Source organism: Botrytis byssoidea (genome assembly GCF_014898295.1).
Source record: "Botrytis byssoidea strain MUCL 94 chromosome Unknown BBYS_020, whole genome shotgun sequence".
In the NCBI taxonomy this organism is placed as follows: domain Eukaryota; kingdom Fungi; phylum Ascomycota; class Leotiomycetes; order Helotiales; family Sclerotiniaceae; genus Botrytis; species Botrytis byssoidea.
In genome coordinates, this window is record NW_024065861.1 from 459,541 (window position 1) to 473,295 (window position 13,755).

The 13,755-nt window shown below is 44.7% G+C and overlaps 6 protein-coding genes across 6 annotated transcripts; 2 read left to right on the top strand and 4 right to left on the bottom strand.

Moving 5' to 3' along the window:
* Positions 1-584: 584 nt before the first annotated feature.
* EAE97_009086 (uncharacterized protein) lies at positions 585-2,223 on the top strand (the record flags this gene model as incomplete). The annotated part of the gene is made up of 3 exons (XM_038879601.1): positions 585-789; positions 839-1,255; positions 1,336-2,223. The coding sequence occupies 3 exons, from the start codon at positions 585-587 to the stop codon at positions 2,145-2,147; spliced, it is 1,434 nt and encodes a 477-aa protein (XP_038729614.1). The 3' UTR covers positions 2,148-2,223.
* A 548-nt stretch (positions 2,224-2,771) lies between these two features.
* EAE97_009087 (uncharacterized protein) lies at positions 2,772-5,547 on the bottom strand. Its single transcript, XM_038879602.1, has 7 exons — positions 5,171-5,547; positions 4,918-4,960; positions 4,428-4,880; positions 3,824-4,246; positions 3,641-3,722; positions 2,970-3,580; positions 2,772-2,919 (listed from the first exon to the last, which is right to left on the bottom strand). The coding sequence occupies exons 1-6, from the start codon at positions 5,283-5,285 to the stop codon at positions 3,173-3,175; spliced, it is 1,524 nt and encodes a 507-aa protein (XP_038729615.1). The 5' UTR covers positions 5,286-5,547; the 3' UTR covers positions 2,772-2,919; positions 2,970-3,172.
* Positions 5,548-6,250: 703 nt separating this feature from the next.
* EAE97_009088 (uncharacterized protein) lies at positions 6,251-8,431 on the top strand (the record flags this gene model as incomplete). The annotated part of the gene is made up of 2 exons (XM_038879603.1): positions 6,251-6,754; positions 6,845-8,431. 2 exons carry the CDS (start codon positions 6,251-6,253, stop codon positions 8,429-8,431), a joined length of 2,091 nt encoding a protein of 696 aa, XP_038729616.1.
* A 368-nt stretch (positions 8,432-8,799) lies between these two features.
* EAE97_009089 (uncharacterized protein) lies at positions 8,800-9,861 on the bottom strand (the record flags this gene model as incomplete). Its single annotated transcript, XM_038879604.1, has 2 exons — positions 8,800-9,485; positions 9,591-9,861. 2 exons carry the CDS (start codon positions 9,859-9,861, stop codon positions 8,800-8,802), a joined length of 957 nt encoding a protein of 318 aa, XP_038729617.1.
* A 523-nt stretch (positions 9,862-10,384) lies between these two features.
* On the bottom strand, positions 10,385-11,052 carry EAE97_009090 (uncharacterized protein; the record flags this gene model as incomplete). Its single annotated transcript, XM_038879605.1, has 3 exons — positions 10,385-10,471; positions 10,604-10,709; positions 10,901-11,052. 3 exons carry the CDS (start codon positions 11,050-11,052, stop codon positions 10,385-10,387), a joined length of 345 nt encoding a protein of 114 aa, XP_038729618.1.
* A 525-nt stretch (positions 11,053-11,577) lies between these two features.
* Positions 11,578-13,295, bottom strand: EAE97_009091 (uncharacterized protein; the record flags this gene model as incomplete). Its single annotated transcript, XM_038879606.1, has 3 exons — positions 11,578-12,826; positions 12,882-13,098; positions 13,166-13,295. 3 exons carry the CDS (start codon positions 13,293-13,295, stop codon positions 11,578-11,580), a joined length of 1,596 nt encoding a protein of 531 aa, XP_038729619.1.
* Between the last annotated feature and the right edge of the window lie 460 nt (positions 13,296-13,755).

A 13,755-nucleotide genomic window follows, 5' to 3' on the forward strand; every position in this document is an offset into this window, starting at 1 on the left:
TGGCATGAAGTTTATAGTAATACCTTGGCCATGAGAGGTCAAGGTCGGGGAGATAACTCTGCCCCGAAAAAAATCTGAAACTAAAAAGGAACTTGTCTCTACGTAACCGAAATAAGAGGCGGGAATTGAGTACCCTTTTAAAGGACTCCTTTAATAGATCATAAATTTATTCCAAATCTGATATTAGAATTTGAAAAGAGCAAACAAAAATTTGAGCTTTTTTCATATTGATAATCAAGACTGTAAATATTTGATATAATATTGAGAAGAAATTCAAATTATTGAAGTCTTCAAGATGGTATTTATTTTCGACCGCTTTTTTTGGTTACATAGAGCTTGCGTCAGTCATGCAGATATGGACCAAGCACTGTCTTTGAGTAATGCAGCACGTGATAAGGCGCTCAGAGCGCGTTCTTTTCACACGTGAAGCCTTATCGTTATCGCCTCCTCATCACATCAGGTTCTTTCTATCACTACCTACCTAGGTACCTACCTTAATCTCCCCCCCCCCCAATATACATAAGAAGACGTTAATTTGCTGGTCCAAATACTACCTTCATTCCCTCTTTTCAATAATCGACATCATGCCTTTAGGTTGGAAGAGAATTAATGCCAAAAGAACACAACCAAATAATAACATCGTCTTCATCAAACCCCTCTCTGGTGAAGATCAATCTGAATCTCAAGAATTTCTGGAACGAATTGCTGCACAATGTACCCCCATAATGAATAAACATCATCTCGCTGTCGCATCACTAGAAGAGTATCCGCCCAACTTGGAATTCTGGGGTATGTTCCCCATCTCAACTTATGTCGGATATACTAATCAAATATGCAGGTCGCAATTTCAATAACGGAGAAGTCATACAACTTGTACTCAAATCGCCTTCAACAGGCAGATGGCTGCCGTTCAAATTTGTTCAGATGGTTATGATGCATGAGTTGGCGCATTGTAAACAAATGAATCATTCTGGGGCATTCTGGAAAGTTAGAAATGAATATTCGGCGGAGATGAAGGGGCTTTGGGAGAGGGGATATACGGGTGATGGACTTTGGGGACAAGGTGTACTATTGAAAGATGGTGCGTTTATGGGAGATCAATTGGGTGAGGGAGAGGTATTGCCGGAACATTTATGTGGTGGAACTTTTAAGTCGAGAGGGGGAGGGAAGAAGAGAAAGGCAAAACCAAAGATCACGTATAAGGAGCAGAAAGAGAGGAGAATTAGGAAGAAATTTGGTGTTAATGGAGTTGCTTGTAAGTCTGGCATCTATCTCATACCCATGTTACATCTCCTCTTCTATCTCGAAGCACAGTACTGATTCGAACAACCGCAGTGGGAGAAGATGTCGCTACGAAAGTCGCTCTTGAGAAAGGTAAAACAAATCTTTCCAAGCCTAAAGTAGCCGGTAGTAAACGAGGCCGAGAACTTCGCGCTGCTGCTGCATTAGCTCGTTTCGAAGTTAAAAAAGAAGAGCCAGACATTAAAGACGAAGATTTAGTCACCGACAGCGAAGCAGAAAGTGATGTGGAAGACGAAATGTATATCAAGCCTGAACCAGATGATGCACTTGATCTTGATGGAAGTAGACTTGTGGATCGAAAGGGAATGGGAATGGTGAAAGTTTGTGAAGATGAGGATAGAGATAACGAGGATGCGAAGAGCGAGTTCGAGGAGTTGAGGGGGATGGAGAGTATTGAAAGATACTTCAAACCGGATAGCGCATCAAAGGTTAAACGGGGATCGCACGAAGAAGCGACACCAAATAGGCCAGGGTCATCAAAGACAGAAAAGCTAACTAGAAGCAAAAATCTCGAGACGAACACCCTCACCTCAAATACCCCTTCGAACAAAACAAGATCGCCCATCGCTATAGCCCCCAAAACCAAATCACAAACACCTCCTCCTAATCCGGCGCCGCCAAGAACCAAATCTCCGTCCCCATCTCCATCAACCTGTCCCACCTGTTCCCTAGAAAACCCACCCCATTCCCTCACCTGCACCATCTGCGCCAACGTCCTCCGTCCCAAAGACGTACACGACGCGTGGAAATGCACAAGTGCCGTTTGCAAAAACGGATCGTACATTAATGCCGGAGATTTCGCATTCTGTGGCGCTTGTGGAGAAAGAAAAGGGAAAGCGATGTGACAGCGCTTGTTTGGAATTTGGAGTTGCGATTTGAGATCGCTTTCCTGGGAGCGGGGAGTTAACGATGATTTTATGGCGGAGTTCCGGGGTGTGGGGAGGGCGGGAGGGAGGGGATGGTGGGGGCTGGAGGGTTGGTTCATAATGGGTGTGGTATTTGTACAGAATAGAATAGGATACATGTAAATTTATCAATTGGGAAAACAAGGTTAATGAGAATAGGATATCGGGAGTTGTATGTTGTATTATATTGTATTGATATATATATTGAGGCTGTTTATGTAGGTGGTAGTGCGAATCGGATTCCGAAATATTGGATAATACCTACCTACCTACCTACCTACACACCTGAATACCTGGATATCATGCATAGTAGAAATCTCACCTCACCTCACCCCATCGATCGGTATTTTACCCTTCCACCAGTGGGTGCATGGATTGACGGGACGCTTCCCAATTTTCAATATTTTCCATAAATTCAGTCTTCAATTTTTTGATATCAGAATATGTATTTTGATTGTTTAATTCCTATTCAAGAATTATAATAATTCATAAAATGAATGATTCAATATATCAGAAGATATTCACAAGTTTATTTTCGTACTGTCCCGTGAGTCCGTACACCCGCTGGTGTTCTAGACTCTGGAGTTAGTCAGTCACCCTTTAAAATCTTAAACCTCAAAGAACTAAATACAAAATCGAAATCAAAATCAAAAATCAAGTCACCGGGGGCTGAAACGCAAATACGATTGATTTAATCCTTTAGTTTTGATACCTAGGTAAGAGATAAGCAAAGAAGAGATGAGACATTTTCCAGATACTTACTGGGTAGGTAAGTCTAAAGGTATTGTTTGTACCGAACGTGAAGCTCAACGTTGATGGATGGGATTCAGATGCGTGTTGAGCTGTACTCGTAGCATCGACATTCCTCGGATTATAAATGCTCGCTTCCTATTCTATCATTTCTTTTCTTCTTCTTTTCCCTCCCCTTTCCTTCTCTCCCTACGCTCTCTCTCTCTCTCCTTCTACTAATCAATAACGTCATCTCTCAGCGCAAAGAGTTCCGCCATCATTTCTTCAGTCTTACTCCTCACAGCATCATGATACATCACATTAGTAACCCACTGTTTACATCCCCTCACCAATCTAACTGTTTCCTGCGCGAGCCCAAAATCCACATACATGTCATCCACATACGTAGCTGAATACATGGGGACTTCATTTCGTGCCAATTGCCATTCGTCGTAGAGAGGAGGCCATTCTGTGTATTCGGCTAGGATCTTGGCGGCTGGATAGATGGCGGAAAGTTCGGGGGAGGTTTCGAACATGAAGGGATAAATCATTTCACCGGAGAAGAAGAGCGGCTCGCTGATTAGGGAGGAAGGGGAACGGGGACGCCCGGTGAGCCATTTGAATTCAGAAAGGGATCTTCCTACCTGTGGCAAGGAAGTTAGGGATTAGATGGATGGTGATAGAGGTGATGGAAGAGAACTTACTCGGTCGGCGGCCCAGTCTGACGCTTTGCCTTCGCAATAGATGGATTCGTGCAGGATAGCGTAGATCACATTGCTATCCATACTATGGGAATGTTAATGGCCATTTATCAAGGGGAAATTTGTGAACGGTGAGAACTTTGGTGATTGCTGGAAGTTTGAAAGGGAAAACTGAAAACGGCTCACCTGACTATATCCTCAATAGCCTTAAGAGTAGGTTTAGTAACGAACGAATACTGATCCAAATCCGAACTCATCCTTAACACAATATCATGAACCAGATCCAAACCTCCATGGAACCCAAATTGAATACCCATAGTTAAGAACATTCTCACAGTCAATGTACCACCAGATGGCATTTGAAGTCCATTCTTAGCGCTGATGTGAATTGCCAGACCTTGAACAACAGCAACATCTTCGGGAAATTTTTGATAGTAGGCTCGGTTCCTCTCAATTACTTTTTGAAAGGTAGCACGATAGACTCGATCGGCTGAGTGACCAACTGGGGCAAGACCGCCGCTGGTGAAAACTTCACGTAGACCTTGGTGGTGAAAAGAGAGATATGTGAGGATGCAGAAACCACCAAATGATTGGCCGAACACGGACCATCTGTATGATATTAGCGGGTATTCACTCTGGATTTCAATAACATGGAATCAATTGAATGAGAAGTGAACTTCGTCTATGTCGAGAGACAAAGTTCTGAGAAGGGACGGGAAGAAGGAAATGTTTTATCATGAAAGAACAATTGAAATTGACAACTCGGAAGAGAATGAAGAAAATTACACACTTTTTGAGTTCTTCAGGATAATCATCAGTGAGTATCTTTCTTATAGCCTCACAATCCCTCACGATATTATCAGCTCTGAAATGCTTAAGATAATCGGCTTGACGTTGAGCATCTCCCTGCAAAGCCAAAGTACCAGCTGAAATAGGATTACTCAATCCAGTTCCCCGCTGATCAACATATAACATTTGATAGCCTTTATCGAGAACTACATTGGTAATTGGAGAATCTTGAGGTGGTCTGCATCCAAAACCTGGTCCACCTTGGAGGTAAACAAACCAGGGCTTTTGGGAAGACTTCCGGGTTTCTTCTTCGGTGGGTTTTGTAGCTGGGCTCTCATACTTGATAACACTGCGTGCGAATATTCGAATTGAGCCTTTTGATTCATTAGAGTAGCTAGAGAGGTAGGCTGGTGTTAGAGTCTTATTTTTCAAAGCAGATGCTCCTGGCTGTTTGCTGGGATTATGAGAGATTCTCTGGGAACATTACTCACTCCAAAGGAACCTCGAAAAATAGTTCCGAAACTTTTAGTTTTCCTAGGGATATGTTAGTTTAAGATTCTTGATTCGTACTGCTAAGTAGAGAACAATGATAGATTCAGATAAGAAACAAGACAAGTCATGTATTGTTTGTAGATTGAGCCCAATTTGAGCAGATGAGAACAACTTGGCCATGACAGATATGAAAGCATGAATATATAAGTGTTTTCAAAATATAGAGAAATCAAAACAAAGATAATATCTTACCAGGTATCAAATGTGTTTTTGAATCCACAAGCTGAGATAAGGACATTTTGCTAGGTAGTTTTGAGGCTGGTGTTGTCCTTAACAATTTGAAGAGTTGCTTGTTGAGGTTGAGCATAAGAAGTATCTCAAGCAAAGGCAATTCTATAAATTGAAGGGTACAAAAAGATCACTGGTGGATCAATATGAATAGAGTATATAAGTCGTTGGATGAGTACACCGCTGACTGAAGTGCGCTTTGCTTATTATGATATCTCAAGCTCAAAGAAAGATAAGCAACGGATGGTGGAAAAGAGTGAGAGTGTACACCTATCCATGTATGATACTTGAAGAATATCAAGGAGGATTACCGCTTTTATATGCAGCGAATTTTATCGAGTTGAGAATTTCACATGTGTGTTGTGTGAAGATATAATCTCTATATATACCTACCTAGTACTCGAGTATTCACGCACCTGTCTATTTGGGGAACTCCAGGAGGGGAAGCCATGCAAACGTGGGGCCAGGTCGGCCTTCAAGGGTGGATTGCTGGATTGCTGGATTGCTGGATTGCTTGCGAGCTTGCTTTCTGCACATTAACACGCCTGCACTACTATCACACAATCCACCCCACCAAGAAATAAATAAACATCTACAACAAAGAAGAAAGACTGGATTGGAATAACCTTGGGAGAGTAGGGAAAAGCTTAAAGGTATGTGATATTCAATACCTCTCTTTACCTATATAGTAATGATAGATGCATTTGAGATGAAGGAAAGAGTACAATTTGTAGTATCATGGTTTTGGTTGCTCAATATCATTCAATTGATTGAGAAAATGAAAGTTCATTTTTTATGGGTCCCGTACTTGCAAAATCTTCCATTCACTGCCCAGTGGTTACATGATACCACATACATATAGGATCATACATACGGTTTCAAAGATCCTCAGAACTTACATATGAAGCCATTAGAGGATTTATAACATCCCAAATCATCTGAGCTACCTCTACGCACTACCTCTACAGAATCGCTGACTCTCTTCTCTCCAGTCACGTGATACCTGTACCCATTCCCTATTGACTTTCTGATCTGTTCTTCAAGATGGCTAAAGACAAGAAATCCAAATCCGAAGACAAAAAGAAGAAGCTTGCGGAAAAGAAACAAAAACAAGAGAAAAAGGCCGACAAAAAAGAAAAGACTAAAGCTCAAAAATCCAAATCCGCCGACGACAGTGACAATGAATCCATCGATCTTGATTCTGTTCTTGCCGAGTATGCTAAAGCTCAAGAATCTTTCTTGAAGATCACAGAAATGGTTTGTGAGCCTCCAAAACCAAGAGCTTCTTCGACTCTCATCGCTAGTCCTAATAATGCGAATGAACTATTTTTATTCGGGGGCGAGTATTTCAACGGCGCTTTGGCGACTTTCTTCAATGACCTGTATGTATATGCGGTTAATAAGGATGAGTGGCACGTAGTGACTAGCCCGAACGCTCCGTTACCAAGGTCTGGACATGCGTGGTGTAGAGGTGGAAATGCAGGAGGGATATATATGTTTGGAGGGGAGTTTTCCAGTCCCAAACAAGGAACTTTCTATCATTACAATGTGAGTTCTTTCACGCCACATCGTTATACATCATACTTTCAGACTTGAGAACTAGTATACAGATGATGGATATATATTAACAACACACAGGATTTCTGGCATCTCAATCCCTCTGAACGTGAATGGACACGTTTAGAAACCAAAGGCAAATCTCCCCCCGCTCGTAGCGGTCACCGCATGACCTACTACAAAAACTACATTATCCTATTTGGCGGTTTCCAAGACACATCGCAGGCGACCAAATATCTTTCCGACCTCTGGATCTACGATACTTCCAACTTCGTCTGGCACAATCCCGTTCTTCCCCCCGTGACTCAGAAACCCGACGCCCGATCCTCCTTCACCTTTCTCCCGCACGAGAATGGCGCCGTGTTGTACGGAGGCTATTCCCGTGTCAAAACAAACGTCTCAGGAAAACAGATGAAAGGCGGTGGAATGGCCATGCGCAACGTGCTCAAACCCATGATCCATCAAGACTGTTTCTACCTCCGCATTACTCAACCCGCCGATACATCGACCGCCGCTCCCCCCACCGTGCGTTGGGAACGCAGGAAAAAACCAGCCAACACCCCGAATCCTCCACGTGCAGGCGCTACAATGGCTTATCACAAAGGGCGCGGTATTCAATTTGGCGGCGTGCACGATGTTGAGGAATCCGAGGAGGGAATCGATAGCGAATTTTTCAATACACTATTCGCATGGAACATTGAGCGAAATCGTTATTTTCCCCTTGCCCTACGTAAGCCACGAGCTCAAAAGAAAAACAACGGAAACGAGCGAGGAGGAGGAAGAAGAGGAAGAGGTCAAGCGAACGAAGAAGAACTCCTACGTAATCTCGCTGCGCTCGAGACGGGAAAATCGCTAGCCGATGCAGATGATATGGAGATTGACACAAGCAAACCTGAAGATGAAGATGCGGATGCCTTACCCGCTAAGCAGATTCTCATGGAATTCCCCCACGTCAGATTTAATGCACAATTGGCCGTGCAGGATGATGTTCTCTATATCTACGGAGGTACCTATGAGAAAGGCGATCGCGAATTTACGTTTGATGAAATGTACGCGGTTGATCTAGGCAAAATGGATGGCGTAAAAGAGATATTTAGACGAGAGCCCGAGAACTGGCTTGGCAGCGAGGAAGACAGCGAAGACGACGAAGAAGATGATGACGACGACGACGAAGACGACGAGGAGGAAGATGCCGACGAAGATGGCGATGTCAAAATGGACGATAAAAAACATCTGCACACCGAAAGCACGCGCAAATCCAAGCGCAAAGAGAAGGACTCTCTTTCCTCGGAACTCCCCGATTCATCCCCCACTACGTCTGCGCCCGAATCCTTCGACGATACACCTGATACCTCGACTACCATTCCGGACGATCATCTCCCGCATCCTCGTCCGTTTGAAAGCCGTCGCGATTTCTTCCAGCGCACGGGTAATGAGTGGCAAGAAGCGTTGATGACGGGACTTCGCTGGAAGGGAATCCAGCCTGAAACCCTCAGTGTCAAGGAGATCAAGACGAAGGCGTTTGAGATGAGTGAAGAGAAGTGGTGGGATTGTAGAGAGGAGATTGTGGCGTTGGAGGATGAGCAGGAGGCGAGTGGGATTGGGGAGGTTGTGGCGTTGGCGGAGAGGGCAGAGGGAGGAGGAGGGGGTGTGGGAAGGAGACGGTAGATTTGGGTTGGTAGGGTGGATGGATTGGTGAAGACGCGAATAGGTGAACTGCGAGCTAGCAAGATTATACATATTCTACCATCATCCTCCACATGATTTCCAATACCGATTGGAATCTCTGAATCTCTGTACTCAAAGATACTCGACACTCAATGCTTAAACTCCTGACTTCCTCTCATTTCCATTTTCCCTGGGTATCCCAATATAGAAACTAAATATACACACGTACAATCTTGAAGATACCCATTAAGGTGATCATTCATCCCGTTAACTTACCTACCTATCTAGACCCAAAAGACCAACCCCAAGCAATCCAGCACTTCTCACCTCCCGCCCCTCCACGTCTTTTCACCCTGTCTAAATCTCCCCTAAGCACCATACCTATTAAAACACTCTTCCTTATGAGTCCCCAGACATTCCAACGCACACACCCTCCCTCCACACCTCATACACTTCACTCTCCCCCAATAGCCACACACCTCACAGAACACTCTCCCAGGTTTCCTCCGATCCTCATCTGACCAGCCGCCTCTCGCCTCCATGTAACTCAACGGCGGCACCTCCAACAACCTCTGCATCTCCTGCACACTCGGCAGATTCGGCACGCGCGAAACAAGCAACGGATCGGTATCTCTCGGGTGCGGTTTCGGGGGCGGCAGCGAGCACAGAAACGGCGCGAATGTGGCTTCTGTCTGTGTCGATACCGCGGGTGCGGAAACCGTGGTTTCTGCTTCGGATTTGATAATCGGTGTGCTCATCGTGCGTAAGGGAGTCGAAATCGCGGGGGCGTTGGGATCTTTTTTTTTGTGGCTGCGCTTGGGGGGTTCGATGCCGGGGGGGAGCGGTTCTTTTCTCTTGTGGCTGCGTTTTCCGGTGCTGGTGAAGCCGGGGGCGGGAGGGACTTTGGGGGTAGAGAGGGTAGGGGTGGGTTGCTGGGTGATGGGTGTGGAAGTGGGAAGAGAAGAGAGGGCTTCGAAATCGGAGAGATGGTTTGCGAATGTTTTTTGCGAGGCGAGGATTTTGCGGACGGAGGGGGTGAGTTTGGATTGGTTTCCTGTTTTAGATTTACATTAGTGTTTGCACATGTGTACAGATCTCCAGCTTCATGACTCTGTTCTATTCTATGCTCCTCCCCCTCTCTCCCAAGAAATTCACATACCTCTTCCCCCCTCCCTTCCCCTCCCGCCCCCGGTAACGGGTATATTAACATCCCTATGATTCTCCCTATCCAACTGCGCCAACTCTCTCAAGATCTTCGCATCCTGTTTCTTCGTCGTTTCCGCGCCTAATCCCGCACCGGCTGGGCCGCGTGCGCGTCGCGCTGAAGGCTGCAATCCTATTTGCGGCGTGTTGGATATATCGGGTACATATGCGTAGCCTGGGGCTGGAACGTATTTTGAGGGCGCGATTTCAAGGACGCCGAAATTCATACTGGTGTGTGATTCTTAGAGTGTACAGAAAGACGTGAGGGAATGGATGGGAAAGTTTGTGAGGTTTTGTTTCTAGAGGGCGAGGCGAGGCTGAATAGTGTGAATGGTGAGGTTTTGCGAGAAAAGGAAGTCATGGAATATGAGGACGAATTTTTTACTTTCAGTTAAAACAATAAATAAACAACACATTTGCTGAAGCTGTATTTATGGTATCCAGTCAAAATTATATCTCAGCATTACAACTCAAAGCTTTACATTGCTCTAAAGAAGCTTCTTTGAGTTCGCACACACCCCACCACGTAAAACCATATCGAGGTACTTGGAGATGTTTCTTATTCCCTATAAACCTAGCATTATGGTCACAGCTCGCAAAGATATTCATCAAATCAACTCATCGCATCGCATTTCGGATATTATACACGATCTCCTTCCGCTTGCATTCTCTTCCTAGCTTCCCGCACTATGCCTTTTTCTTGCAATCGCCTTTCCAATCCCTTCTTGTCCACTGATATTCTCTCTTGATTTATTTCTTCTTCTTCTCCAAATCTGCAAGCTTCTCCTCTAGCGATTGAACATATGTGTGAACTCTCTGTACTGAATTTTGCAGACTCTGTAATGTGCCTTGATTAGCCTTGTTCTCATACAATCCACTTCTTATCATCAGATCCTCCCTCTCCCTCTTAGCCCGCAACATCATTCCCTCCAAACCAAATAGCAATGATCCAAGATAAATAAAACTCACATAAATATCCTCTGTCAACAACTCATTGCTAACCTTATATTCCTCGAGAATGTAATAGTAAACACCCGCACCGGCTAACGTTGATCCGAGCAAGAAGCCAGTCAATCTAGAGATCCCCATACAAATTAGCTTTCGTCCGCATCCAGCTGTATCAATTTCTGTATCTTTTCCCCTCTTTCCCTCAAACCCGTCGAGCCCGCCGAGCCCGCCGAACCCGCCGAACTCTAGACCCCTCCCCTCCCATGTTTTCCCTCTACACCAAAACCAGCCTCCTAAACAAGAAAATTCCTAACTCACCCTCCTCTAAAGGCCCCAACCGGCTTCCTAACTGGCAAAGGAGTTTCCGTGATCTGAGCCGCTTTCCTCGCGCTCATTGAAAACCCTCTGGTAGCTCCCATTACTGGTGCGCGAAGCATTCCGCTTGCTGGTGATAAGATGCGCGATGCCATTGTACTTAAATGTTATGTCTCGGATTCGTAATATCGTGGTTGATAGTATGAAAATGTACTGTCGATCAAAAATGCTGTCAATTGCTTTGTTACGTCGTGGTGCGGAGTTTTTTAAGCGGCCTCTTTCGTATGTTATGTTGAAGATTAAGCTTTTTGTTTGGAGCTTTCCCCGGCCGACCAACTAACTTCCTGAGGCGCGAATATTTTTTGGCTAAAGCAGATGCGGGGTGATTTCACGATTTACAGCACCAATCAATCAAATCACTTCTGGTGTACATTTTAGCAGAACCTTAACAAGTACCCAGTGTCTAGGTCATTAATAAGATAGAAAGATCTACATAGTTCAAATGATAATTTAATCACGAGTAAAAATCAGATAATCATATAAAAAATTCGCATTTTGCTCCAGTATTGCTCCAATGTTATTGCCTTAACAATTTAAAGAACCCCAACCCCAATATCTGTTGCGATTAAGCTACAGATACATGAAACGCAAGAAACCCAAAATTTCTTTTCGAAATTAAATCACAACTCGTCATGATCCTCAACAGCAGCTGCGGTCTCAGTGGCCTCAGCAACCTTGCTGGAAACGGTCTCACTAACCTCCTCAGCTGCACTCTTGACAGACTCAGTAGCGGCTTCTGCTTGCTTGGCCAAGGACTCAGCGATTGGCTTCTCTGCCTCTGGAGAAGCAGCGGCGTTCTCATCATAGGTAACCTCAACCTCGTGTTGGCCATTCTCCTTAACGAACTTGATCAAGTCTTCGATGCTACGGCTACCATTGTAGGTAACTGGGTTCTTCTTGTCACCGGCCTTGTACAATTTGATAGTTGGGAAACCTTGAATCTCGTCTGGAACATCGTTAAGAGTAGCATCGACCTTAGCGATGGTGACCTTGTCATTGTGACCGGCATCAGCGTATAGGCCAGCGAGGATATCGTATTTTGGTGCAAGAGCCTTGCAGTGTCCACACCATGGAGCGTAGAACTCAATCAAAACATCCTTCTTGTCATCTAAAACGATGTCATCGTAGTTGTGAGCGACGACAATTTGAACTGGACCTTCTTGCTTCTCTGGGATTGGCTCAGACTTGATGCTTGGCTCAACCTTTCCGTCAACGTATTGTTGAACGAACTTGTTGATGGAAGCTTCAGTGATCTCTACACTTTGGTCGAAAGGATATTTCTTGTTGTCGACAGTGTTTTGGATAGCGAAAGCAGGGAACTTGTCAGCGTCGAGGTTCAAGTTACCAGCGTGAGCTCCGAAAGCCTTTGCGTCAATGGTTGCGAAGCTGATGGCACCACGGTGCTTCTCTGCGACTGGCTTAAGAGCCTCAGCGAGAGTAGTTCTCTCCTCTGGGGTTTCAGCGAAAATGTATGCCAATGGAATTCCAGTGGCCATGTATCCGGCGTATGTTTCTGGGCCAACTTCGCCGATCAATGGGATAGACGCAGTCTTTGCGAACTTCTCAATAACCTCAGTGTCGAAAGCATCTGGGAAGATAGCTTTGCCCTCATCAAATGACTTGTAAAGAACAACGGATGGGAAGCTAACACCCTCGGCTTTTGCCAAAGCTGCATCATTGCTGGCACCGAAGAGGTAATCGTCACGGAGTTTCTCTGCGACTGTGTTGAAGGTAGCGTTCGAGGTCTTGTCCTCAGCATCGAAGTATGCAACCAAAACTACCTTATCGGCAGTCTTGAAATCCTCCAATGTATCCTTAGTCAAGACTGAGACGGCGGGGAGAGATTGCTTGGTCATGTATGAGACAATCCTAGAGGCGTTTGTTAGTTTTTGAATATTGATGGCGATGGAATGCTTCTACTCACGCTGGGGCTTTTCTTGCACCAGAATATGGAGAAATGTTCTCTGGGCCACGGAAGACCTTGAGAGTTGGGTAACCCTCAACACCAAAGCTTTGGCAGAGGTCGGCTTCTTCTGTGCAATCAACCTTGGCCAAGGCAATCTTCTTCTCCTTCAATGTTGTAGCAGCTTCTTCATATTCAGGGGCCAATGCTTTGCAGTGGCCACACCAAGGTGCGAAAACTAAAGGATAGAAGTGTTAGTTGGTGGTTCATATGAGAGACAAATGCATTACATTAGAGAAACTTACATTCTAAAAGGGCCAAATCATTCTCCTTGATGAAATCTGGGAATGTTTCCTTGGTAAGGGAAGCAACATCAGAAGCCGAAGCAATTGCAGCTGATGCAAAAGCTAACGCAACACATTGTAGATAACGCATATTGAAGGTATTTCAATTCACGGGCCTGTAGTGTCAATGCGTTAGAGGGAGATGCCAATGTGAAAGTGTGAGATGCGCAGGTGTGAATAAGAGTATCCCGATTCAATGGAACTTTTAGAAACCCAAGTTATGAGAAGATTGGAAACTTACGTCTTCTTAATTAAATAAATAAAAAGAAAGGTGGTTGTTGGAAGAAAGAATGGACTGTGTTGATTCGGGGAAGAAGAGGAGAGGTGTTCCCTTTATTCGATGATTCGGCTACTGTGAATTTATCAGCCTTCCCGCTAGTGATTAAGATAACAGCGTGTCTTTAGTATTTTTGTGTACGATTACAGGTTCACAGGTTCACAGAGCGATGTTATGCCGAATATCCCTTATGGGTAGGATGTACCAAGACTAATTTAACCCATACATAACACCAGGCTGAATCATTTCGACCATTAGAAATCCAAAATTGAGT